The sequence below is a fragment of the Notolabrus celidotus genome, unplaced genomic scaffold (genome assembly GCF_009762535.1).
Source record: "Notolabrus celidotus isolate fNotCel1 unplaced genomic scaffold, fNotCel1.pri scaffold_260_arrow_ctg1, whole genome shotgun sequence".
Classification (NCBI taxonomy): Eukaryota; Metazoa; Chordata; class Actinopteri; order Labriformes; family Labridae; genus Notolabrus; species Notolabrus celidotus.
The window spans coordinates 311-26,600 of NW_023260103.1; the positions used below are offsets into that span (position 1 = coordinate 311).

The following is a 26,290-nucleotide window of genomic DNA, read 5'->3' on the forward strand; positions in this document are numbered from 1 at the left end:
TCTGGAAAACTACATCTGAAAATAAAAGAGTGCAGAGGACGGACGAGGCTGAAAGTGTGGAGAGCGGGTTAATGAACAGAAGAGAGTCAAATCAAAGGTCAATCAACCAGAATGACGTTAAAATCAGATTTTTAAGACCGAAAGACAGGCTGAAAAAAAAGAAGTTATTGTCCAAGGGAGGGAGGGGTGATGAGCTACAGACGGAGAGATAGAGAGGTCAAAGGTCACCTGTTGAGTTGTGATATTAATCTAAAGCCCGGCCGTTTGTCCTCCATCCACGGCTGCTGATCCCTTTAAAAAGAGGAGGACAAAAAAGAAGACAGACACCTTTAAAACCCCTAGAAGTTAGTTAGAGAGAACATTTGTTAAAAATGTGATCAGTCTGCGAGAGAGGAAGAAGGAGAGACCCTGACAACACAGAAAAAAAGAGAATTATTAAAAAGCAGAGGAGACAGAAACACAAGGATGAAGGGGAAAACAAACAGAATCCTCTGAAGATGTGAGAATAAAAAAGTTCAGGTGGAGCAGGTGTGTAAACTGGGAGTCCATGAACCCAGAGACCTCCTGCTGTCAGGACTGGGACTTCAGGACCGTTCTGATTCAGAGGATACCAGCGGATCACATACAGCTGCAGTATGTCCCTGCGGCCTCACTGAACGCTGCTGTTTTACCCGCTTTCTTCACTTTTCAGAAGTTACATCAGAAACAAGATGAACGTTAGAGCTTCTTCAGAGGAAGTTTTCAGCTCTACCTGTTTTTCCTTATTAATGACACAAGCCAGGATCCACACCATGTTCACCTCATCAACACACTGTGTGAGCTGAGATAAACTACACACATCACTGAGTCTGCTCCATCATGCTCAGACTGTGGAGCTTCAGATTATTCACATCAGAGACATGAACATCATAGACCGGATCAGCTGATCAGAGCTGACCCTGTCTGCAGACCTATCCCTTCAAATCAGCAGAAACAGAAATACTTTATATTTATACTGATTTTATTAAAGTTTGTGTTTATTTGAAGCTAATGTTTTCGGTCTGCAACAGAACCATGACTAGGGCTGAACGATTTTGGAAAATAATCTAATTGTGATCTGACATGGGATTATTTTTTCAGGGTCCTCTCCTCATGTATTTTTTAACAAACACAAGCAATGAATGAATCTGTATTATAACAAACAATATCAGATTGAATTGTTCTTTCTTATAGGCCAGGCTTATGTTAAGATGAAGGCAAGTGAAGCTTGAATTAATATGAAAGACAGTTTATTTATCTACTTGAATTACAGTTGTAAATTTACTAAATACTTTGACTTGCAGTCTTGTAAGAATTCACCACAACTACTTAACATTCTGCCTAACAAGTGTGGTGATAACAAGTATATAAGTCAGTAATAAATCACACAAAGTGCAGATTACTGCCGGAGTTATGGAGTTATGGAGTTATGTTTATGAGGAGTAACACTTTCAAACTGTTGGATCCCTGTCGCCTGGTACTTTGCTTACTTGAAGTTGAAGAACTGGTCGCTGGCGTTTTAGCAACTGTCGTACATCGCTTTGTGGTCGGGATGTTAACAATTGATCGTTAAGAACTTACTCGGACACATTTTGTTGTTTGGATTTTGTATCACGTGGATCAAACATCATGTGGTCTCATATTACATTCAGCTATCAGGGAGGTGTTTTTTCACTAAGGTAAGATTTATGGGAAAGTCTCAATGAGCAGACATACAGGACAGCAATCAGACTGCCTCGATAGAGGATAAAATCCCTCGTGGATCATCACGGCACATCTGCCAGAGAGGACGTTGGAGATTTGTCTTAATTTCTACTGAACATCCACAGAGAGCTTTCTCTGAAACAACTTCCCCAGAGAGGCTGGTTCCGAAAAACAGCCCCAACATGTCTGAACAGAGGAGGAGGAGAGCGTGGGACTCTGACCCTGAAACAGACTAAAGAGACTGCAGGGAACCAGCTCACTATCAGAGGTCCTCTCTCAGACACCATGCAGTCTGATTCTCAGCACTGCACTTGAAGTTCTCCAGAGGACGGATCTAAAGCGAGCAGGACCACCTGCCTCACTGCAGAGAGGGACTTTACTGTTTCTTACTAAAAGAATGAAAAATACTGAATCTAATAAACAGAAATGATGCAGTCTCAGCCAGCTGCTGACATGCAGCTCCCTAAACTCCAAAACACTGCTACTGCATTTATCTAAAAGAGGTGGTGGTTCCCTAAGGGCGATTTTTCAAGAGACATAATACATATAATTACAGCTTAACTTATCCCAATTATGTCTCTGCCCTCATGTAATGCTTTTATTTTGAAGTTAAGCTCAGGACAGTTATTTGGCAAAGAAGTAACCTTCATAGCACTTTATCCGAGCCTACAGTGAAGCTATCAGGGAGCTGAAGTATATAGCATGTTTCAGAATCAGCTGACTGAAGGTGTCGCTCACAGCAGAGACGCTCAGCTGGAGGCTGCGGCTGAGTGACGGGTTTCCATGAGCGCTTTCTTTCTCCGCCGCCGGACTGACTCTGACCCGGTCTCGCTCCCGGCTGACACCTGACCGCGTTCACAAGATTATTATCCTCAATAAGAACCAGTAGACAGAAAACTGGACTCTGAGAGTCTGAAATCTGTTTCTGTTCAGTTCCCTTGTTGAAGTCTGAGCCTTCACTTTTATGACTGTGTGTCTGCAGAGATTATGAGCCTGCTCCACATGTTGATATTCAGAGTGTTTAACATTTTGAACTCCTCAATACGATCCATAGATATTCAATACCATCAGTTATAAACACTGTGTCGTGAAGGAAAATTTGATTCAGGGGAAAAACGCATTTGGCATTGTTTTTAACATGGAAAACTTTTAAACTTTTTAATGATTTATCGATAACTGATCTTTAACATTTCCAAAGATCGATCACGGAAAATACTCACCACAGAAAAGTACCTGCTCCACCAGGGATTCCAACCAGGAACCTTCCTGCAACAGCATTAACCACGGCACCACTGTGCTTAAGCTATGTTAATGACTAAATAACATCAGATTACAGGAGATATTTAGTCTAGAACCATCTCCTTCTCCCTTTGGATCCATCTCTGTGAAACACACATTTTCTACTTCAGAAACACACCGACCACGACACACCTGAAAACACCTGACAGCATCACAATGTCCATAACACTCTGACAGACCACGACATGTTTTACACATTTGTTATCTTTAACTCAACTGAAGGAAGTTTAAAGACCAAAACAGCAATCAGGGAGCTTACAGACCGGAAAAAGGAGAAACACTTCCTGTTGAGAAATCTTCCTGTCAGAAGAAGAGAAAAACATTTCTGTAAGCAGATTAAAAAGAGTGTCACTCACCTTCTCCAGCTGTTGTCCAGAGGAGGAGACAGGTACACAGCTCCATAAGGAGAGCTCTCCATGTAGATTTCAGTTAGAGAAATTATTTGACCAAAGGATAATCGAAACAGAGAAAATCATCCATCAAAAATAACAAAGTCATGTAAGGAATTCAGACAATAACATTTAATCCAGACTCATGAGGATTCCTCTAAAACAGTTTTCTCTCAATCTCCTCCTCTCTAGAAAAACAGCCTACTCCTCTCTAGAAACAGTATCTCCTCCTCTCTAGAAACAGTATCTCCTCCTCTCTAGAAACAGTATCTCCACCTCTCTAGAAACAGTATCTCCTCCTCTCTAGAAACAGTATCTCCTCCTCTCTAGAAACAATATCTCCTCCTCTCTAGAAACAGTATCTCCACCTCTCTAGAAACAGTATCTCCTCCTCTCTAGAAACAGTATCTCCTCCTCTCTAGAAACAGTATCTCCTCCTCTCTAGAAACAGTATCTCCACCTCTCTAGAAACAGTATCTCCTCCTCTCTAGAAACAATATCTCCTCCTCTCTAGAAACAGTATCTCCTCCTCTCTAGAAACAGTATCTCCTCCTCTCTAGAAACAGTATCTCCTCCTCTCTAGAAACAGTATCTCCACCTCTCTAGAAACAGTATCTCCTCCTCTCTAGAAACAGTATCTCCTCCTCTCCAGAAACAGTATCTCCTCCTCTCTAGAAACAATATCTCCTCCTCTCTAGAAACAGTATCTCCTCCTCTCTAGAAACAGTATCTCCTCCTCTCTAGAAACAATATCTCCTCCTCTCTAGAAACAGTATCTTCACCTCTCTAGAAACAGTATCTCCTCCTCTCTAGAAACACAGCCTCCACCTCTCCAGAAACAGTATCTCCTCCTATCCAGAAACAGTATCTCCTCCTCTCCAGAAACAGTATCTCCTCCTCTCTAGAAACAATATCTCCTCCTCTCTAGAAAAGGTATCTCCTCCTCTCTAGAAACAGTATCTCCTCCTCTCTAGAAACAATATCTCCTCCTCTCTAGAAACAATATCTCCTCCTCTCTAGAAACACAGCCTCCACCTCTCTAGAAACAGTATCTCCTCCTCTCTAGAAACAGTATCTCCTCCTCTCTAGAAACAGTATCTCCTCCTCTCTAGAAACAGTATCTCCTCCTCTCTAGAAACATTATCTCCTCCTCTCTAGAAACACAGCCTCCACCTCTCTAGAAACAGTATCTCCTCCTCTCTAGAAACAGTATCTCCTCCTCTCTAGAAACAATATCTCCTCCTCTCTAGAAACACAGCCTCCACCTCTCTAGAAACACAGCCTCCACCTCTCTAGAAACAGTATCTCCTCCTCTTTAGAAACAGTATCTCCTCCTCTCTAGAAACATTATTTCTTCCTCTCTAGAAACACAGCCTCCACCTCTCTAGAAACAGTATCTCCTCCTCTCTAGAAACAGTATCTCCTCCTCTCTAGAAACACAGCCTCCACCTCTCTAGAAACAGTATCTCCTCCTCTGTAGAAACAATATCTCCACCTCTCTAGAAACAGTATCTCCACCTCTCTAGAAACATTATCTCCACCTCTCTAGAAACGTTAACTCCTCCTCTCTAGAAAAACAGCCTGCTCCTCTCTAGAAACACTGCCTCCTCCTCTCTAGAAATGGTATCTCCTCCTCTCTAGAAACACAGCCTCCACCTCTCTAGAAACAGTATCTCCTCTCTAGAAACACAGCCTCCACCTCTCCAGAAACAGTATCTCCTCCTCTCTAGAAAAACAGCCTCCTCCTCTCTAGAAACAGTATCTCCACCTCTCTAGAAACATTATCTCCACCTCTCTAGAAACGTTATCTCCTCCTCTCTAGAAAAACAGCCTCCTCCTCTCTAGAAACGGTATCTCCTCCTCTCTAGAAACGGTATCTCCACCTCTCTAGAAACAGTATCTCCACCTCTCTAGAAACAGTATCTCCTCCTCTCTAGAAACAGTATCTCCTCCTCTTTAGAAACAGTATCTCCACCTCTCTAGAAACGGTATCTCCTCCTCTCTAGAAACGGTATCTCCACCTCTCTAGAAACAGTATCTCCACCTCTCTAGAAACAGTATCTCCTCCTCTCCAGAAACAGTATCTCCTCCTCTTTAGAAACAGTATCTCCACCTCTCCAGAAACAGTATCTTCTCCTCTCTAGAAACACAGCCTCCACCTCTCCAGAAACAGTATCTCCTCCTCTCTAGAAACACAGCCTCCACCTCTCCAGAAACAGTATCTCCTCCTCTCTAGAAAAACAGCCTCCTCCTCTCTAGAAACAGTATCTCCTCCTCTCTAGAAACACAGCCTCCACCTCTCTAGAAACAGTATCTCCACCTCTCTAGAAACAAAGATTGAAGACTGTGTAACTCAACACTTTATGATGTCATCTTTATAGCAGCATTCCCTCCCTGCTTCACTTTACACACAATCTGAGTTTAAAATGCACAAACTAATGTTTACTTAATTCCAAAGCAGTGTGTGAATGAAACACGACAGACAAACAAACAAGCTTCTTCTGCTTTTACTTTTCAAATCAATATCACAACTAACACACACAAACACACACACACACACACACACACACACACACACACACAAGCGCTGAGGTCGGCTGCCCATGTGACGGTTAGTTCTGAAGGATATCTGCCTGCCGTGCTTGTCGATGGGTCTGCGGTGGGGGGAGTTGATGCGGTTTCGGTCTCTGTGGACCCTCTCCACAAGCCCGTGGTGACGAGTCCCTCTGACAGGGTCCAGTCCTGAAGAAAATCCGCCCTGAGAATCATAAATCACAGTTTGACAGTGAGCTTTGGCAGAGGGAGGACATGGTTTGCTTCAGCTCAGAGGTTTTAATTGAATAGAGACTTCTCTGTGCTTTAGTTTAGCTGAATAACTAACTCCGCCAGAGAATGATGATCAGACATTCAAGCATTTTGAGGTTTCTACTTTGTCAGCTTCATGTCAGATTTCATCATGGACTCTCTAAAGAGCTTCAGACAGACTCTGGCTTTTAACCTGTCTGTGTTACACATGCTCCCATTGGGAAGAATCCTCCAGACTCATAACATCTCCTTCCACTGCTACTCTGGTGATACACAGATCAGTCTCCCCCTCCATAGTAAAACTCTGACCATCCAGACTACTGCGGCTCACTCTACTTTGGTATTTCTCAAACAATGAGTTCCCGTCAACAAGTTCAAAATGCTGCTGCTGTTATTAACAAGGTCAAAGACACGTTACCAAATAACCCCCATCCAAGGAGGAGATCGGGACCAAAATCAGCCCGATTCTCCTGTAGTGTGTACCCGCCTTAAGAGAGCAGCTTCTGAAGAAGTGTGCAGAGGAAATATTCATTTTATTGTTAAATGAAAACTTTATGATGAGGGGACAAACACCCAGTCCTTCATTATTGCACCAGCCATCAGTCATTACATAAAGAGCTGATTAAGCTTTCTTTACAGAGAACCAACATTAATCCAGCATGAGTCATACTTTAATACTGTTAGCGTGAACACTGTTTAACTCAATAAAACTACATTACACTGTCATTCTTTAATCAACACGGCGATCAGAGAGTTATCATCAGGGTGAATCCTGAGGGAGGAAGAAAAGAGGACTCTTAGCGAGAGAAACTTTGTCTGCCTGTTGATTTTTTACTGCCCTGTTCTCCAGGATCAGTTTCCCAGCATGCCGTGTCCTCAGAGAGCTGACACACATTCAGAGTGAAGAAGAAGAAAAACACTGCTCTCATCTTTTATCCTTTCTGTTCCCAGCCTGCACATTTATGATGATTTATGATGTTTCTAAGACTGACCCTGACTCTACCAGTGAGCATCTTTAAATCCTGTTCATCTAAAACATTTATCATTCTTTATTTATGTAACCCTTTTTATCTGCACGTCCAGCCGTTACAATCAACTTGCATTTTAAGAAATACACCACATTGTGTTATTAGACCAAACCTGATTAATATCACCACCTTAGGATCACTTAGGACTAAAGCTAAGTAATGTATTTCACTACTGCTGTTTTCCCCACGAGTGAAGCTTTGGTCTAACGATGTTGAAGTGAAATGAGTGAGAGCTTCCCTGACACTGTTGGATCTACACACTGATTGGCTGTCATGGCACGATCAGATTTTTCATCTCTGGCGAATAATCATTTTCCCTCAACTGAAGCGAGTGGAGTGTGGACGCGTCAAGAATGTGCTAAATTAATTTCCTTAATTCGTCTGACATGTGAAATCTGTGGCGCCCAATCTGCGTCTTTTGTGCCGCATGATAAGAACTTGCGTCTTTACATGATCTTTACAAGCATTCAGTTTGAACGCCCATCAGAGCAGGAATCTGCCTTTGACTTCTCTTCTTTCTTCAGAACATATGTAAGGAGATGTGGGGGAATGAGGCCCACTGGGCCTTTTGAGGGGTCACACACTTCATTAATGCTGGCAGCCATGTTGTAGTCATTTACAGTGGGTACAGAAAGTATTCAGACCCCTTCACTTTTTCTACATTTTGTTATGTTACAGCCTTATTCCAAAATGGATTCAATTAATTTTTCCCCTCAACATTCTCCACACAATATCCCATAATGACAATGTGAAAAATGTTTACCGAGTAAAGGGTCTGAATACTTAAGTTCATGCAATATTTAAGTGTTTTATTTTTAATTAATTTGCAAAAATTTCAACAAAACATTTTTCACTTTGTCATTATGGGATATTGTGTGGAGAATGTTGACGGAAAAAAAATGTTTTGGGATACGGCTGTAACAACAAAATTTAGACAGAAAAAAATCTAGATTTTCCTTTCTAAAAATAATCCTTCACCAAAAATACAAATGAATCAATGACATGGATTTATAGCCCGGCCCTGGATGTTCTTGTTCTCCAACACAGCTGAAAGTTTATTGGCCTCAAAGATTTTGATACAAAATAAAGTACAATTTTTGACTTTTGGGTGAACACATTTACTTGTAGGATTGAGTAACAGACTTCATAAACTTGATTGATGGGCAGCGTTTGTCACTGAAACAGAGTTATCAGAAATAAGCAAAGCTGATAAACTTTAGCTTTTACTCGCAGAGGTTTTGACTTAGGAATAAAACTGAATCATAAAACCTGGAATTGAGTAGTAGAGTTGTTTCTGGTCTTATTAGATGGGGGATGGTCTGTGTTGTTCTGTTGTCTTTCAAACAGGTTTGGGTTAGGGTCTCACCTGAAATTCAGTGCAGGTGTTGCTGATCTGGTTGACGTTGGGCAAAGAGCCTCCATAGTACTGAGCCCGGGACTGAGACAGACGGAGCTGCTGGATCTTCTGAAACTGGACCTGTCAGTCAAAAAGGCAGGACAAAAAACACTCTGTTATTTCCTTAAGCACTCAGCTTTGCTAACAGATGCTCTTCAAATTAAAGTGAATGCATAATTTCGGTTAATGATGCATAATAATGAAGGAGGACAGCACAGGAGAAAAAGGGACACATTCTAGGAAACAGGCATCTTGGCTTCAAACCAACATGCTCCAAAGAGCTGCCACATCGACTTCCTGTTGGAAAACAGAAGGCGTCTTGTTCTGCCAAGAGAAGGTAATCAGAGCCAATCATCAGCTGTGATCTGGAGGCAAATCAGACGGGCATTTCTTCCTTAAACGGCACAAAGGGCAACAATTGAATCTCAAAGACTGAACTAATTTGATTTATCGATACGATTTTTCACAGAGATTGTTATGGCAACTAGAAATCATAGATGGGCTCAAGTATAGGATAAGATAACTTTGAATTCTGAGTAGGGTGTGGAAGGATATGTGTGAAGAGTTAACCAAAGCATATTCTGTCTAACACTGAGGGCATTTATCATCATTATCAGAAGTTAGTTTGGATGTTTCTCCAACAGTAAACTGTAAAATGTCAAATTCATGCAGGCATACAGAGAGGCAGACAGACAGACAGACAGGCAGGCAGACAGACAGGCAGGCAGACAGACAGACAGGCAGACAGACAGACAGACAGACAGACAGACAGGCAGACAGACAGACAGGTAGACAGACAGGCTTGCAGGCATACAGAGGGCTCACAGGCAGAGGGCTCACAGGCTGAGAGCTCACAGGCTGAGAGCTCACAGGCTGAGGGCTCACAGGCTGAGGGCTCACAGGCTGAGGGCTCACAGGCAGAGGGCTCCCAGACAGAGGGCTCACAGAAGGAAGGCTCACAGACAGAGAGCTCACAGACCGAGGGCTCCCAGACAGAGAGCTCACAGGCTGAGGGCTCACAGACCGAGGGCTCCCAGACAGAGAGCTCACAGACAGAGAGCTTACAGGCAGAGGGCTCACAGACAGAGGGCTCACAGACAGAGGGCTCACAGAAGGAAGGCTCACAGACAAGAGGGCTCACAGACCGAGGGCTCACAGACAAGAGGGCTCACAGAGAGAAGGCTCACAGGCGGAGGGCTCACAGAGAGAGGGCTCACAGAGAGAAGGCTCACAGGCTGAGGGTTCACACAGAGAAGGCTCACAGACAGAAGGCTCACAGAAAGAGGGCTCACAGACAGAGGGCTCACAGACAGAGGGCTCACAGACAGAGGGCTCACAGACAGAGGGCTCACAGACAGAGGGCCCAAAGACAGAGGGCTCAGCTCAAGGGGGAGATAATTTAAATCATCACTTTAAATCATATCAATTGATCACATTAAACTGTATTGATCACATTAAACTGTAATGATCACATTAAACTGTATTGATCACATTAAACTGTATTGATCACATTAAACTGTAATGATCACATTAAACTGTATTGATCACATTAAACTGTATTGATCACATTAAACTGTATTGATCACATTAAACTGTAATGATCACATTAAACTGTATTGATCACATTAAACTGTAATGATCACATTAAACTGTAATGATCACATTAAACTGTATTGATCACATTAAACTGTAATGATCACATTAAACTGTATTGATCACATTAAACTGTAATGATCACATTAAACTGTAATGATCACATTAAACTGTAATGATCACATTAAACTGTATTGATCACATTAAACTGTATTGATCACATTAAACTGTAATGATCACATTAAACTGTAATGATCACATTAAACTGTAATGATCACATTAAACTGTATTGATCACATTAAACTGTAATGATCACATTAAACTGTATTGATCACATTAAACTGTATTGATCACATTAAACTGTATTGATCACATTAAACTGTAATGATCACATTAAACTGTATTGATCACATTAAACTGTATTGATCACATTAAACTGTATTGATCACATTAAACTGTATTGATCACATTAAACTGTAATGATCACATTAAACTGTAATGATCACATTAAACTGTAATGATCACATTAAACTGTATTGATCATATTAAACTGTAATGATCACATTAAACTGTATTGATCACTTCACAAAGGGAGACTTGAGTTATCATTGTATCAGCTGCAGTTGTGCTGCCATTGTTATTGTTTCCTTACACTGTCAGGGTCATTTCACAGGGTTGGTCTTTGCTGAATAAAGGTGTGAAGACAAACGAGAAGGACTGGTTGCTGGTTGAATTCCAGAGATCTCAGTCAGCAAATAAAGTAAATCACACAGCTCATTAAAGAGAGAGAGAGCTTTGTCCCGCTTCACAGTGAACACATTCGTGCAATATCCCACCAATAAATGAGGATAATGTGAGAAGAGAGTGTTTACCCTGGAGACAGTGAGGTCTGTCATCAGGTAAATGAGGATAATGTGAGAAGAGAGTGTTTACCCTGGAGACAGTGAGGTCTGTCATCAGATAAATGAGGATAATGTGAGAAGAGAGTGTTTACCTTGGAGACAGTGAGGTCTGTCATCAGATAAATGAGGATAATGTGAGAAAGAGAGTGTTTACCCTGGAGACACTGAGGTCTGTCATCAGATAAATGAGGATAATGTGAGAAAGAGAGTGTTTACCCTGGAGACACTGAGGTCTGTCATCAGATAAATGAGGATAATGTGAGAAAGAGAGTGTTTACCCTGGAGACAGTGAGGTCTGTCATCAGGTAAACGAGGATAATGTGAGAAAGAGAGTGTTTACCCTGGAGACAGTGAGGTCTGTCATCAGATAAACGAGGATAATGTGAGAAAGAGAGTGTTTACCCTGGAGACACTGAGGTCTGTCATCAGGTAAAAGAGGATAATGTGAGAAAGAGAGTGTTTACCCTGGAGACAGTGAGGTCTGTCATCAGATAAATGAGGATAATGTGAGAAAGAGAGTGTTTACCCTGGAGACAGTGAGGTCTGTCATCAGATAAATGAGGATGATGGGAGAAAGAGAGTGTTTACCCTGGAGACAGTGAGGTCTGTCATCAGATAAATGAGGATAATGTGAGAAAGAGAGTGTTTACCCTGGAGACAGTGAGGTCTGTCATCAGATAAATCAGGATGATGGGAGAAAGAGAGTGTTTACCCTGGAGACAGTGAGGTCTGTCATCAGGTAAAAGACGATAATGTGAGAAAGACAGTGTTTACCCTGGAGACAGTGAGGTCTGTCATCAGATAAATGAGGATAATGTGAGAAAGAGAGTGTTTACCCTGGAGACAGTGAGGTCTGTCATCAGATAAATGAGGATAATGTGAGAAAGAGAGTGTTTACCCTGGAGACAGTGAGGTCTGTCATCAGATAAATGAGGATAATGGGAGAAAGAGAGTGTTTACCCTGGAGACAGTGAGGTCTGTCATCAGGTAAAAGACGATAATGTGAGAAAGACAGTGTTTACCCTGGAGACAGTGAGGTCTGTCATCAGATAAATGAGGATAATGTGAGAAAGAGAGTGTTTACCCTGGAGACAGTGAGGTCTGTCATCAGATAAATGAGGATAATGTGAGAAAGAGAGTGTTTACCCTGGAGACAGTGAGGTCAGTCATCAGATAAATGAGGATAATGGGAGAAAGAGAGTGTTTACCCTGGAGACAGTGAGGTCTGTCATCAGATAAATGAGGATGATGGGAGAAAGAGAGTGTTTACCCTGGAGACACTGAGGTCTGTCATCAGATAAATGAGGATAATGTGAGAAAGAGAGTGTTTACCCTGGAGACAGTGAGGTCTGTCATCAGGTAAACGAGGATAATGTGAGAAAGAGAGTGTTTACCCTGGAGACAGTGAGGTCTGTCATCAGATAAATGAGGATAATGTGAGAAAGAGAGTGTTTACCCTGGAGACAGTGAGGTCTGTCATCAGGTAAAAGAGGATAATGTGAGAAAGAGAGTGTTTACCCTGGAGACACTGAGGTCTGTCATCAGGTAAACGAGGATAATGTGAGAAAGAGAGTGTTTACCCTGGAGACAGTGAGGTCTGTCATCAGATAAATGAGGATAATGGGAGAAAGAGAGTGTTTACCCTGGAGACAGTGAGGTCTGTCATCAGGTAAATGAGGATAATGTGAGAAAGAGAGTGTTTACCCTGGAGACACTGAGGTCTGTCATCAGGTAAACGAGGATAATGTGAGAAAGAGAGTGTTTACCCTGGAGACAGTGAGGTCTGTCATCAGGTAAACGAGGATAATGTGAGAAAGAGAGTGTTTACCCTGGAGACACTGAGGTCTGTCATCAGGTAAATGAGGATAATGTGAGAAAGAGAGTGTTTACCCTGGAGACAGTGAGGTCTGTCATCAGATAAATGAGGATAATGTGAGAAAGAGAGTGTTTACCCTGGAGACACTGAGGTCTGTCATCAGATAAATGAGGATAATGTGAGAAAGAGAGTGTTTACCCTGGAGACAGTGAGGTCTGTCATCAGGTAAATGAGGATAATGTGAGAAAGAGAGTGTTTACCCTGGAGACAGTGAGGTCTGTCATCAGGTAAATGAGGATAATGTGAGAAAGAGAGTGTTTACCCTGGAGACAGTGAGGTCTGTCATCAGATAAACGAGGATAATGTGAGAAAGAGAGTGTTTACCCTGGAGACAGTGAGGTCTGTCATCAGATAAATGAGGATAATGTGAGAAAGAGAGTGTTTACCCTGGAGACAGTGAGGTCTGTCATCAGATAAATGAGGATAATGGGAGAAAGAGAGTGTTTACCCTGGAGACACTGAGGTCTGTCATCAGCTGCTCGAAGGCCCGAGTCTCCTCCGCCTGCTTCTGGTTGTGTAGGGCGATCTTCTCGCTGAACTTGCGGGGGTTGGAGCCTCCTGTTCCCGGGGAGCCGGACATGCTGAGGCCGCAGAGGTGTTGGATGGAGACGGAGGCTGTTTTTCAGACTGTCGTTAAACTCATCCCAGAGTCCAGACACACACACACACACACACACACACACACTGACGGTCCAAAGGGAACTGTGTGCAGGACCACAGGGTGGAAGCAGAGGCTAGCTTGGCTAAGCTAACGTCAGGAAAAGTTTTGCTCCTGTGATTAAAGGTGAAATAAAATCCACCACTTCGTGTAGAAGATGACTCTGATACCTCCCATGGATCCACGGGCTGCTCATGAGAAGTCCTCTGTCCGATAGACCTTCATGTTGACACACTAACAGGTAACACACCTGTTTGAATCTGCTGTTAGCATCTAGCTGTCCTGCTAACAGAGTTAGAGGTGAACAGCTGCAGCTAGTTAGCTTAGCTCTGTCAGTGGAACCCCAACAAAGATCCACCAACACTTTAAAACTGGTCCACACTCGGCCTCCGTCCGCATCCACCAGCCCGGGTTTATATTAAACCGGAATAAAGACTGTCAGCGTCTCGAGCTAACTGTCAAAGCTAATGTTAGCAGAGCTAATGTTAGCTCAAAGGGTTGTTTCAACAAGTGTCCGCTGGCCTCCCTGAATATTCTCTGGTGTTTAGAAACATTAAACATGAAGATCCTCAGCAGGGTTAGTCTATCCTAACCCTAACCCGACCCATGAAGATCCTCAATCTCTCTCTCAGAATCTGAGTCTGGAGTTAATCCACAGCAGAGACAAACTCCAACACGACGAAGAAACCCGAACAAACCCGAACCTGGAGCTCGGTCCTCTTCGGGTCTTCTGCTGCTAATGTTTTTATCACCTTAGAGTCCAACCCAGAGCTCAGATCCACTGAATGTTCAAATCCCCCAGACTACAGCGAGACCAGCACCGAGACCAGCAGCGAGACCAGCACCGGGTTTCAGCACTGCGGGCTCCGGACCGTCCGCCAGGGGGTGGAAAGAACCACCGCACACATACCCGCAGTACCTGATCCGGCCACTAGGTCACTGCAGAGATACAAACACATATAAACACATATAAACATATATAAACATATATAAACACATATAAACACATATAAACATATATAAACATATATAAACACATATAAACATATACAAACGTATATAAACATATATAAACACATATAAACATATATAAACATGTATAAACACATATAAACACATATAAACACATATAAACACATATAAACATATACAAACATATATAAACATATATAAACACATATAAACATATATAAACATGTATAAACACATATAAACACATATAAACATATACAAACATGTATAAACACATATAAACACATATAAACACATATAAACATATACAAACATATATAAACATATATAAACACATATAAACATAAACAAACATGTATAAACACATATAAACACATATAAACATATACAAACACATATAAACATAAACAAACATGTATAAACACATATAAACACATATAAACATATACAAACACATACAAACACATATAAACATATATAAACACATATAAACATATATAAACACATATAAACATATACAAACATATATAAACATATATAAACACATATAAACACATATAAACATGTATAAACACATATAAACACATACAAACACATACAAACACATATAAACATATATAAACACATATAAACATATATAAACACATATAAACATATACAAACATGTATAAATACATATAAACATATATAAACACATATAAACACATATAAACACATTTAAACACATAAACACATTTAAACACATATAAACATGTATAAACACATATAAACATATATAAAAACATATAAACACATTTAAACACATATAAACACATATAAACACATATAAATACATCGGACATATATAAACACATACAAACACATATAAACATATATAAACATTTAAACATATATAAACACATACAAACATATATAAACACATATAAACATATACAAACATATATAACCACATACAAACACATATAAACATGTATAAACATTTAAACACATATAAACATATATAAACACATACAAACATATATAAACACATATAAACACATACAAACATATATAAACATATATAAACACATATAAACAGCCAGACTCCTGTGTGCAGAGTTCTAATCCGCATTCAACACCCTGCAGCCTCTTCGTCCTGGCAGACAAACTCTCCTCCAGCTTTCCTCTGGACGACCAGCTGATCCTGGGAATACTGGACTTTTTAACGAACAGGTCGCAGAGAATTCAACACCTTCTCCAACCTCCAATACACCTCAACCGGTTCCTCTGCTCTTCATCCACTACAGCGATGACTGCTGTCAGGCCCCTCACATACGTAATAAACCTAATATGCAATGGGGGTTGAATAATTTGAAGTGCACCTGTGTGTATGTGAGAATGTATCTATTGCTGCTGTGCAGTTATTGAGCTAACTTTTCCTTCAGTGCTCTATGGCCTTTAAACTGACAAGTTTTTAAAATTTGAATTAGAAGTGGGCCTACGCCTGTAGTGATTGGTGGTAATGGTGTTCAACTCTGCCCATGTTACAACCATACCCAGTCTCCCCTATAACCAGGCTGTCATAAGAGTGAGAACAGTAAAGGCAGCTCTTTGGGCCCATGACTTACAGATATTTCTAATGTGCTGTGGTGAGGTGAGGGTCTATCTTTTCATGGGGCCCAAATCTCTTGGTGCTAATCCTGAAAGAAAAGATGAACCAGAGGTACGACTCCTGTTTTATTTATTCAGAGTTTTATTTGAAAAGATGTAACATCAAGTCTCCTCTGTTAAAGTTCAAAATTTGTTTATTATAAATACAAGTTTAATCAAGTGTTTTTAATCCGCAAATAATCTCTGTTTTACATTAATCTGAGATTAAACACCTTCTGGACATCATCATCTGTCTGCAGTGAGCCAAAACTCCCCGGATATCTGCTGATTCAGGAGAATTTCTCAGTCTGCCTCGCGTACTGTTTCCCATAATGCACTGCGCTCGTTCTGCTTCTTCTTTTTTATTTTTTTTTGACGGGGGGAAATCAGTTTTTAGGTGCTGTTAAAATGATTGAATTCCACATAAACCACTTCTTAACTTTTTAAATCATAAGTGATGTTAAAGAAGCAGTTTCTCTATCTGCTCAGCTGTTATTTACTTCCACTTTCTGAAACAGGAAATCAAGCGACGCCTGACCCAGCATCCTGCAGACCAGATCCACCAGAACAGACAGACTGCAGACGAAATTCAAACGCAGTATGGTAGCCAGTACGTAGCAGGCCGTTTTGAAAACAGCCAGCCTGAATCTTTCATGAAAAGCTGTCTAATTTCCTGTGTGATGTCACTTCCTGTTGGCATTGAATGGAGAATATTTGTGAGTGAAAGATGGACGTCAATATTTAAAAAGAACAAAAATGAAAGATAAAAAAAACAGTGTAGAATGAAGCATATTCATTTATAATATGTAAAAATCGTTGAGGATTTTCAGATGGTTTGCTTATGACTCAGATTTTATTCCTAACAGACACGACTCTAATTTTAAGACATGGACAATGTATGGTCTCACCACACTCATTTCACTTACTCAAAGAAACACTGTGCACAGCTTTGGCTCCCTGAAGAACAAATATGGTTTAACACAGAACGACTTTCATAGATACCTGCAATTACGGTCGTACATTGATCATGAATGTAAACTGACTAACCTCTCAGTAGTCGAATCAGAGTTTTTCCACATTCTGAAAAATGCCATGACCATGACCCCTTCTAAATCAATTTCAAAGCTGTACACAGCTCTTTCCCATGCTAATAAACATAACACTTTATACGTTAAAGGTAAATGGGAAAGGGAATCGGGGATTGAGATATCTGAGGAGACATGGGGCAGTATCTGGTCCTTCCAGTGGTCAACATCCAGCTCTATGAGCTGGAGAGAACACTGCTGGAAGAATGTGATTAGGTTTTTCAGATCACCATATCAGGAGAGTTACAAAGGTGCACATATGCCATGCTGGAGACAGTGTGGCTCAGCTGTTGCTAATCATTATCATATTTTCTGGGAATGTCCCAAGTTAAGTGCTTTCTGGAAGGGTGTCCATGCTTCCTTGAGCACGGTCTTTAACACTCAAATACCTCTGAGTTTTGATGTTCTGTACCTGGGCCGTGTCTCTTTTTTGGAACATAGGAGTGAGATTAAACTGCTACAACTGCTCTTGGTGGCAAGCAAGAAAACAATTACAAGGAGATGGTTAAGCCCGATTCAGCCTTCCCTGGATGATTGGATTGGAATAACTCTTGAGATATTTAGAATGGAAAAATTGACCTACCAATTAAGAATCCAAATAGACAAATTTTATCGAATTTGGAACAACTGGATTATATTTATTACCCCCAAGAGAGCAGATTTTATTTGATCTCACTGGTAATGTTATTCTTTTAATTTAACTATTTAATTTCCGTCTGGTTATTGACGATTTTTTCTTTGACAGCAGCGGCAGGCGACCACCCTGGTTCATGTTCATAGTTCCATGTACACTGTTCTATCTTTGATTAAGCTGTAACTGAGTTCTTTTTAAATGAATAAGTGAGCCTTATCTGGCAGAGTTTGTCCTGAGCAAATTGTCAGGTCTGTCCACAAGAGGTCACTGTGTATCCACTATTATTGTCTCTTTTTTACAATTGCTGGGAAATTTTAGTTATCAGTGGAGAGTGGACGCCATAATGAATGGACCAAATCTGATCGGGTCTATGACCTTACATTCTTTGGACTCTTATTCCAGGATGGCTGAGGTTTTTTGTTTTTTTCGTTTTTTTCTCTGGACTCAAACAAACAAAAAAAATTGGAAGGACTTTTGTTTTTACTTTTACTACTGTTGCTTTACGGTTGTATCTACCTGTCCATTCCAAATAAAGATACAATTATAAAAAAAAAATATGTAAAAATCCTTTAAACTGCAGACGAGGGGAGGATTGTGTTTTCTTTGTTTGTTTTCAACATCGTCTGCAGATACACATCATCATCATCATCATGATCATTCTTACTACACACAAAGGTAAAAATGAGAATGAACTAGGACACTACCACTTAGAATAAAAACAGAGCTATATTTTCAGCAGCTGTGTGGAATGATAATCTCTTTCTTTGGTTTCTCACATTGACCAGATAAAATAAGAGAAGTGAAAAAAAGACGCCAAACAGGACTTTGTACATAAAACAGCTGTTTTTATAAGAGCCCATGCAAGAGATGTTTCCAATATTTAAAGATAAACATATAAATGATGTGACTGCAGCTACAGACAGACTGTCCTCTAAGAAAAGCTCAAACAGAATAAAAGGAAGATCAGGGGTTTGCATAGACGGAGAAGTGCAGAGAAGAATGTGTCAAAGGTTCAGATCCCGACCAAACAAAAATCAGATTTTGATCTTAAATCTGTGAAACCCTTTTTCGTCTTTATTTCCCGTAAAACTTCTTGTTGAGCAGGAAAATCAGCAGGTTGACGTTGATGGTTGCTCGATCGAAGAGCTTCATCACAGCAACGCCTTCGTACTGCAACTGGAGAAGATCCTGAGGAACCAACAAACCACAGATTATTAGTAATACAGGAGAACACTGTTTCTGACAAACTACTGCAACTAATGTCTGATATATACACTCTGTGTGTACATATATATACTCTGTGTGTATATATATACTCTGTGTATATATATATATATATATATATATATATATATATATATATATATATATATATGTATATATGTATATGTATATATATATATATATATATATACATATACATATACATATATATATATATATATATATATATACTCATAGTGTAATCTGTTTAATATGGCACCTTGTGGCATGGTGTATACTTAGGTACCTGATACTCTAACTGAAGCGTCTCCAGGTGAACTCCCATCAGCTTGGCTTTCACGTCGAACACTCCGACCGCCTCTGATGGAGAAATCTCAAAAATAACATTTTTGAATCTGTGAAGACAGAAAAAAACAAGAGTTAATTTCTTTTCAATAAAGAGACATTTTTTATAATATAAACAAAGTCAAAACAGTTTTTAAAAAATCTGAAGATTTCACTACAGGCACACAAAGTTTGAAATAAAAAACCTGAAGTATTCTGACAGATTCCCAGAGTTCAAATCAAGCTGCCTCACCTATCGTCTCACCTCACTCACACTGACCCCATCCCTGAGACTGATACCTGAGATCCCTCAGACCAATAAAGGGGACCACTGAGGCCACATAAATGATGTATCTTAAAACCAAATACGGATCATATAGATCTAACGCTGCTATTTCCAAGATAATGAGATTACGAGTCTTCCAATGAGAGGCTCAGCTGACTTGATTGACAGGCGGGAACACTGTCGCTGTTGGCGAGGAGGCTCAAAGCCCCGCCTCTTTACGTCACATTCGCTCGACAGCAGCAATATGGCCGCCGCCGCCGCCGATTGGCCTCAAAACAGCGCTTCAGAAACATACGGGTGACGTCACGGAGACTACGTCCATATCTATACAATCTGTGGATGAAACCGTGAGACAGACTCACTGGTTGGGCTGCAGGTCCTCGATGGCGATCAGGACGCCTTTCTCATGCAGACGAGACGCTGTGTACTTCTGAGAAACCTGCTTACTCTTCTTCGCCTTGTTGTCCCCGGGTTTCTTTGACAACCTGAGGACAGAGGACAAAACACAGTGTACAGTACAAGTGGAAAACACAACAACAACACAACAACACAACAAACAGTGTACAGAACAAGTGGAAAACACAACAACAACACAACAACACAACAAACAGTTTACAGTACAAGTGGAAAACACAACAACAACACAACACAACAACACAACAAACAGTGTACAGTACAAGTGGAAAACACAACAACAACACAACAACACAACAAACAGTGTACAGTACAAGTGGAAAACACAACAACAACACAACAACACAACAAACAGTGTACAGTACAAGTGGAAAACACAACAACAACACAACAAACAGTTTACAGTACAAGTGGAAAACACAACAACAACACAACACAACAACACAACAAACAGTGTACAGTACAAGTGGAAAACAACAACAACACAACAAACAGTGTACAGAACAAGTGAACAACACAACAACACAACAAACAGTGTTCAGTACAAGTGGAAAACAACAACAACACAACAAACAGTGTACAGTACAAGTGGAAAACACAACAACAACACAACAACACAACAAACAGTGTACAGTACAAGTGGAAAACACAACAACAACACAACAACACAACAAACACTGTACAGTACAAGTGAACAACACAACAACACAACAAACAGTGTACAGTACAAGTGGAAAACAACAACAACAACACAACAAACAGTGTACAGTACAAGTGGAAAACACAACAACAACACAACAACACAACAAACACTGTACAGTACAAGTGAACAACACAACAACACAACAAACAGTGTACAGTACAAGTGGACAACACAACAACACAACAAACAGTGTTCAGTACAACAAGTGGAAAAGGTCTCAGGTGTGATTGTTTAAATAAAGATCATTATAATTGATCTGAGACATGAGAGTGATTGATCCAGTTTATTATAACATCTTTATTTAAACACAGTATTGAATATGTTCAGTTAGGAAATGTAGTTACGTACTTGCTCTTGCTGGCCAGGTTGTCCATGCAGACCTTGATGTACTGGTTGTACGAGTCGATCTGGACATTAAAGAAGTTGGTTTTTGAGTTCAGGCCTGCATTTGTCTGCTGGAGTCGAACCAGCTCAGCTTTCCTGCGCTGACGGTAACGTCTCTGATTTCTGATGTCCTGAAACACAAATGCATGGCAGCATGTCAAGATTTAAGACTCCTCCTCTGCACAGATCCAGTGTTTTTGTTTTTGAACCCATGATCTCTGTGATTTCACTACTCTGAGAGAACAAGAGGAAGAATAAACTTTGTTAAACTCTGTGATTTGCAAATTTGTTTCTTCTCAGAAAGAACACACGACTGGAACTGCAAACATGACGAAAACCAGAGATTAAGAGAGCGCTTAGACTCCTTGGCGTCATCACAAAGCTTTAAAAAGTAAAAATGGGATTTTCTCTCAAACAGCTTGAAGTAAAAAGTAAGAGAACATGCGGTCACTATAAAGACAGCTTATTTCACTATAATAATCACAAGGGCTGCGGTGGATATGTTAATGTAATAATTTAATATTCTAATAACTTATAATTTAATTAATAATTTTATGATTTAATAATTATTTTTTTAAAATAATTTAATGATTGAGTAATACATTTTTTTTTATAATTTAACAATCTTATGATTTAATCATTATTGTTTTTAATAATTTAACTTTAGGGTGAAATTTCAGAATTAAAGAATTTAATAATTTATTTGGTTTTGGGCCAACTGACTTCTTCTGAACATTTTCTGAATCTCATGGCAGTCTGATGTACGGACTTAAAGGAGCAGTTCAAATTCAGGTCTTTTTAGTGAAGCCTGTCACTAAATGGCATCTGTGGTTTCCAATGACTTTACTGACTCCTCTGATTAATGTCCTTTTTCATTTCCAAGAGGGTCCAGAGATTTCTCACCTTGGTGATGTCGTTAATCAGGTCCTGGTAGCGGTTCTGGGGGTGGACCTTACCAAGCTCTGCCAGCCTCTGTAGGTTGCTCCGGATCTTGTCCTTTTTCCCCTGCAGGGTCAAACTGTCGTCTACAACCGGCTTCACCTGCTTAATTTTCTCTGGAGTCTTCGCGTCTCTGATCGCCCTCCTCTGCATCGCCCGCTGGTACTCTGCTTCCTGTGAATATGAAAACAACAAATCAAAACCAACCTTTGTTAGATTTTAAACACAAATACAAGGTGTGTTGGATTTTATAGAGATTCATTAAAAACTAGTTTCAGTGTCTTGTTTCTGGATGTAGTTTCAGGATCTTGTTCTGGATGTAGTTTCAGTATCTTGTTCTGGATGTAGTTTCAGGATCTTGTTCTGGATGTAGTTTCAGTGTCTTGTTCTGGATGTAGTTTCAGGATCTTGTTCTGGATGTAGTTTCAGGATCTTGTTCTGGATGTAGTTTCAGGATCTTGTTTCTGGATGTAGTTTCAGGATCTTGTTTCTGGATGTAGGTTCAGTATCTTGTTCTGGATGTAGTTTCAGGATCTTGTTTCTGGATGTAGGTTCAGTATCTTGTTCTGGATGTAGTTTCAGGATCTTGTTTCTGGATGTAGTTTCAGGATCTTGTTCTGGATGTAGTTTCAGGATCTTGTTTCTGGATGTAGTTTCAGGATCTTGTTCTGGATGTAGTTTCAGGATCTTGTTTCTGGATGTAGTTTCAGTGTCTTGTTTCTGGATGTAGGTTCAGGATCTTGTTCTGGATGTAGTTTCAGTATCTTGTTCTGGATGTAGGTTCAGTATCTTTTTTCAGGATGTAGTTTCAGGATCTTGTTCTGGATGTAGTTTCAGTGTCTTGTTCTGGATGTAGTTTCAGTGTCTTGTTTCTGGATGTAGGTTCAGTATCTTGTTCTGGATGTAGTTTCAGGATCTTTTTTCAGGATGTAGTTTCAGGATCTTGTTTCTGGATGTAGTTTCAGGATCTTGTTCTGGATGTAGTTTCAGTGTCTTGTTTCTGGATGTAGTTTCAGGATCTTGTTCTGGATGTAGTTTCAGGATCTTGTTTCTGGATGTAGTTTCAGGATCTTGTTTCTGGATGTAGTTTCAGGATCTTGTTATGGATGTAGTTTCAGGATCTTTTTTCAGTATGTAGTTTCAGGATCTTGTTTCTGGATGTAGTTTCAGGATCTTGTTATGGATGTAGTTTCAGGATCTTGTTTCTGGATTTAGTTTCAGGATCTTGTTTCTGGATGTAGTTTCAGGATCTTGTTCTGGATGTAGTTTCAGTGTCTTGTTCTGGATGTAGTTTCAGGATCTTCTTTCTGGATTTAGTTTCAGGATCTTGTTCTGGATGTAGTTTCAGGATCTTGTTTCTGGATGTAGTTTCAGGATCTTGTTTCTGGATGTAGTTTCAGGATCTTGTTTCTGGATGTAGTTTCAGGATCTTGTTCTGGATGTAGTTTCAGGATCTTGTTCTGGATGTAGTTTCAGTGTCTTGTTTCTGGATATAGGTTCAGTGTCTTGTTTCTGGATGTAGTTTCAGGATCTTGTTTCTGGATGTAGTTTCAGGATCTTGTTTCTGGATGTAGTTTCAGGATCTTGTTTCTGGATGTAGTTTCAGGATCTTGTTTCTGGATGTAGTTTCAGGATCTTGTTCTGGATGTAGGTTCAGTGTCTTGTTTCTGGATATAGGTTCAGTGTCTTGTTTCTGGATGTAGTTTCAGGATCTTGTTTCTGGATGTAGTTTCAGGATCTTGTTTCTGGATGTAGTTTCAGGATCTTGTTCTGGATGTAGGTTCAGTGTCTTGTTTCTGGATGTAGTTTCAGTGTCTTGTTTCTGGATATAGGTTCAGTGTCTTGTTTCTGGATGTAGTTTCAGGATCTTGTTTCTGGATGTAGTTTCAGGATCTTGTTTCTGGATGTAGTTTCAGGATCTTGTTCTGGATGTAGGTTCAGTGTCTTGTTTCTGGATATAGGTTCAGTGTCTTGTTTCTGGATGTAGTTTCAGGATCTTGTTTCTGGATGTAGTTTCAGGATCTTGTTTCTGGATGTAGTTTCAGGATCTTGTTTCTGGATGTAGTTTCAGGATCTTGTTACTGATCTTAGATTAAGGATCTTGTATCTCACCTGTTCTGTGCCTGCTGTGGAGTCCAGGATCTCAGTCAGCGTCTCGCCCGGCTGGAACCGGATCACATCCACGATCAGCCTCTTTGTGCTTTTAGAAAGAGAAGGTTCAGAGGTTTTTAAATCACATTCATTCTCTGATTACTAAAGAAGTTTGTTTTAGTTTAAATGTCATGATTCAGAGTTTGAGCTGACTTGAGCAGCAGCGTCTTGGCGTCCATCTCGACGTTGGCCTCTCCAGGAACGTCAAACTTGTTGGTGAGAGTGAGAGAAACTTCGGTTTTGCCCATCAGCTCTTTGTTTGGATCATTAGGAGGAAGAGGATTCTCACCTGGACAAAGATACACAGGTACACATCGGACAGATGATTAAAGCTTGAATAACTCTTAAAGTCTGTAGCTCTGAAACATCATTCTTTAATCTGACTCTCGGCTCGACTGATAGCTGATAGATGCAGATCACCGCTGTACACGTGTGTCTCTGTCTGCACATCCACCGCTGAAGATGACAGCTTGTTGTCATTCTTCTGTTTTCTAACTGCGGTGGATTTGGAGAAACATTTTTGCAGACTTATTTCATTGTGACGTGAAACACGGGGTTCCCAGGTGAAGCTTGGAAGGGTTAACGAGCGCCGTAACATGAAATTAAAAAGTGTGACAGTAAAAAAGAAACACGAAAGTTACAGAAAAAGAGTTTGCCTGTAAGTATAAATATAGAAAACAGCCTTAATCTCTCTATCTTCACAAAGATGTGTATCCAGTATCATTTATATATTTAGAGAGTGATATGCCTTCTTTGTAGGAAGGAGTTACCACCCAAGCAGCTCAAGTTTAGCCCACCACATCAACGCAAAACACCCAGAGTGCAGCCACAGCTGACGTTAGCCATTTAGCGAGCCATAGCAAAGCTCTTCACCAAACTAAACTCAACACCCGCGTGTGAGCAAGACTGCGACCGACAGGCTGACCAATGTTCTCACCAAGCGGATAGCGATGAACTGCAGGTTGATAAACATAGTGGAAGACGAGGGGTTAACAGAGGAGCCCAGATCCCAGCGCTGTGACTGATGGGTCTGTGTTATTGATATTATCTGAAGCCTTACAGTGTGAACTTACAGCCCTTCATGTGGACCTGGTGTTTTATCGGATTTTTATTTCTGATTATTTGGAGATTGACAGAAGAACACAGAACTTGGGACTAGTCTCAAATACAGCAGGATGTAAATGTCTAGGACTGCATCTGTTCAAGTCTGTCAATGACTTTATAAAGCCACTCTCTTTGTTATATATCCATCTTTTGATCTGCCACAATAATGTAATGAATCTAAATGAAATTACCTCAAGTTGAGGGCTTTTCTCAGCAATTTGTAGGTGAGATTAAAAAAGAGTTGAATTCGATCAATTAATTACAGATCATAATTAATTAATCTCTCAATTCTTTTAATCTCTTGACAGCACTAAAATCAACATTCTTTAAAATGACCTTTATATCATTAAACTGAACTGAAAGAGATCAATAAGCAGCTGAATATCAAAGTTCTCAGAAAGAACCGGAGACACAGAAATAAAGCAAAGAAGAAAAACAGCCTCAGAAATCATGTTTTTATTGAGTCCATCTTTAGAGGGACTCACACAGACCGGGTCCAACTCACCGATCAGAGACTCCACTGTAGGAACCTCGCCCAGGTCCTCCAGCAGCTCGTGGACCGGATCGTTGTGTTCAGGAGCGATGGCATCCTGGTGGTCCAAAAGCAGCTGCAGGAGGGAAACAGTGAGAGTGAATCTGGAGACGTTTTGAATGAAAGGATTGAAGTGTGACGTCAGACGGAGGAGCAGAGTCACGCACCGTGTGAGTGTTGATGATTTCTCCAATGGAGATGTAGATCACGGGTTTGGTGACGGTGACGAGGTCCGAATACT

At 40.4% G+C, this 26,290-nt stretch overlaps 2 protein-coding genes across 2 annotated transcripts in view; both read right to left on the reverse strand.

Moving 5' to 3' along the window:
* Nucleotides 1-209: 209 nt before the first annotated feature.
* Nucleotides 210-14,496, reverse strand: LOC117809366 (CREB-regulated transcription coactivator 3-like). The gene is made up of 5 exons (XM_034678925.1): nucleotides 13,459-14,496; nucleotides 8,610-8,720; nucleotides 6,040-6,168; nucleotides 3,378-3,439; nucleotides 210-291 (listed from the first exon to the last, which is right to left on the reverse strand). The coding sequence occupies exons 1-5, from the start codon at nucleotides 13,588-13,590 to the stop codon at nucleotides 225-227; spliced, it is 501 nt and encodes a 166-aa protein (XP_034534816.1). The 5' UTR covers nucleotides 13,591-14,496; the 3' UTR covers nucleotides 210-224.
* A 4,544-nt stretch (nucleotides 14,497-19,040) lies between these two features.
* The window catches only part of LOC117809365 (ras GTPase-activating-like protein IQGAP1), a 7,914-nt gene continuing 664 nt past the window's right edge, over nucleotides 19,041-26,290 (reverse strand). The window contains exons 2-10 of the mRNA XM_034678924.1: nucleotides 26,217-26,288; nucleotides 26,023-26,125; nucleotides 24,567-24,702; nucleotides 24,375-24,462; nucleotides 22,227-22,436; nucleotides 21,288-21,454; nucleotides 20,185-20,307; nucleotides 19,499-19,607; nucleotides 19,041-19,176 (exon numbers count right to left, since the gene is read on the reverse strand). Coding sequence (XP_034534815.1) covers nucleotides 19,063-19,176; nucleotides 19,499-19,607; nucleotides 20,185-20,307; nucleotides 21,288-21,454; nucleotides 22,227-22,436; nucleotides 24,375-24,462; nucleotides 24,567-24,702; nucleotides 26,023-26,125; nucleotides 26,217-26,288 — 1,122 coding nt within the window. The 3' untranslated portion in view covers nucleotides 19,041-19,062. The remainder of the gene's footprint in view (nucleotides 19,177-19,498; nucleotides 19,608-20,184; nucleotides 20,308-21,287; nucleotides 21,455-22,226; nucleotides 22,437-24,374; nucleotides 24,463-24,566; nucleotides 24,703-26,022; nucleotides 26,126-26,216; nucleotides 26,289-26,290) is intronic.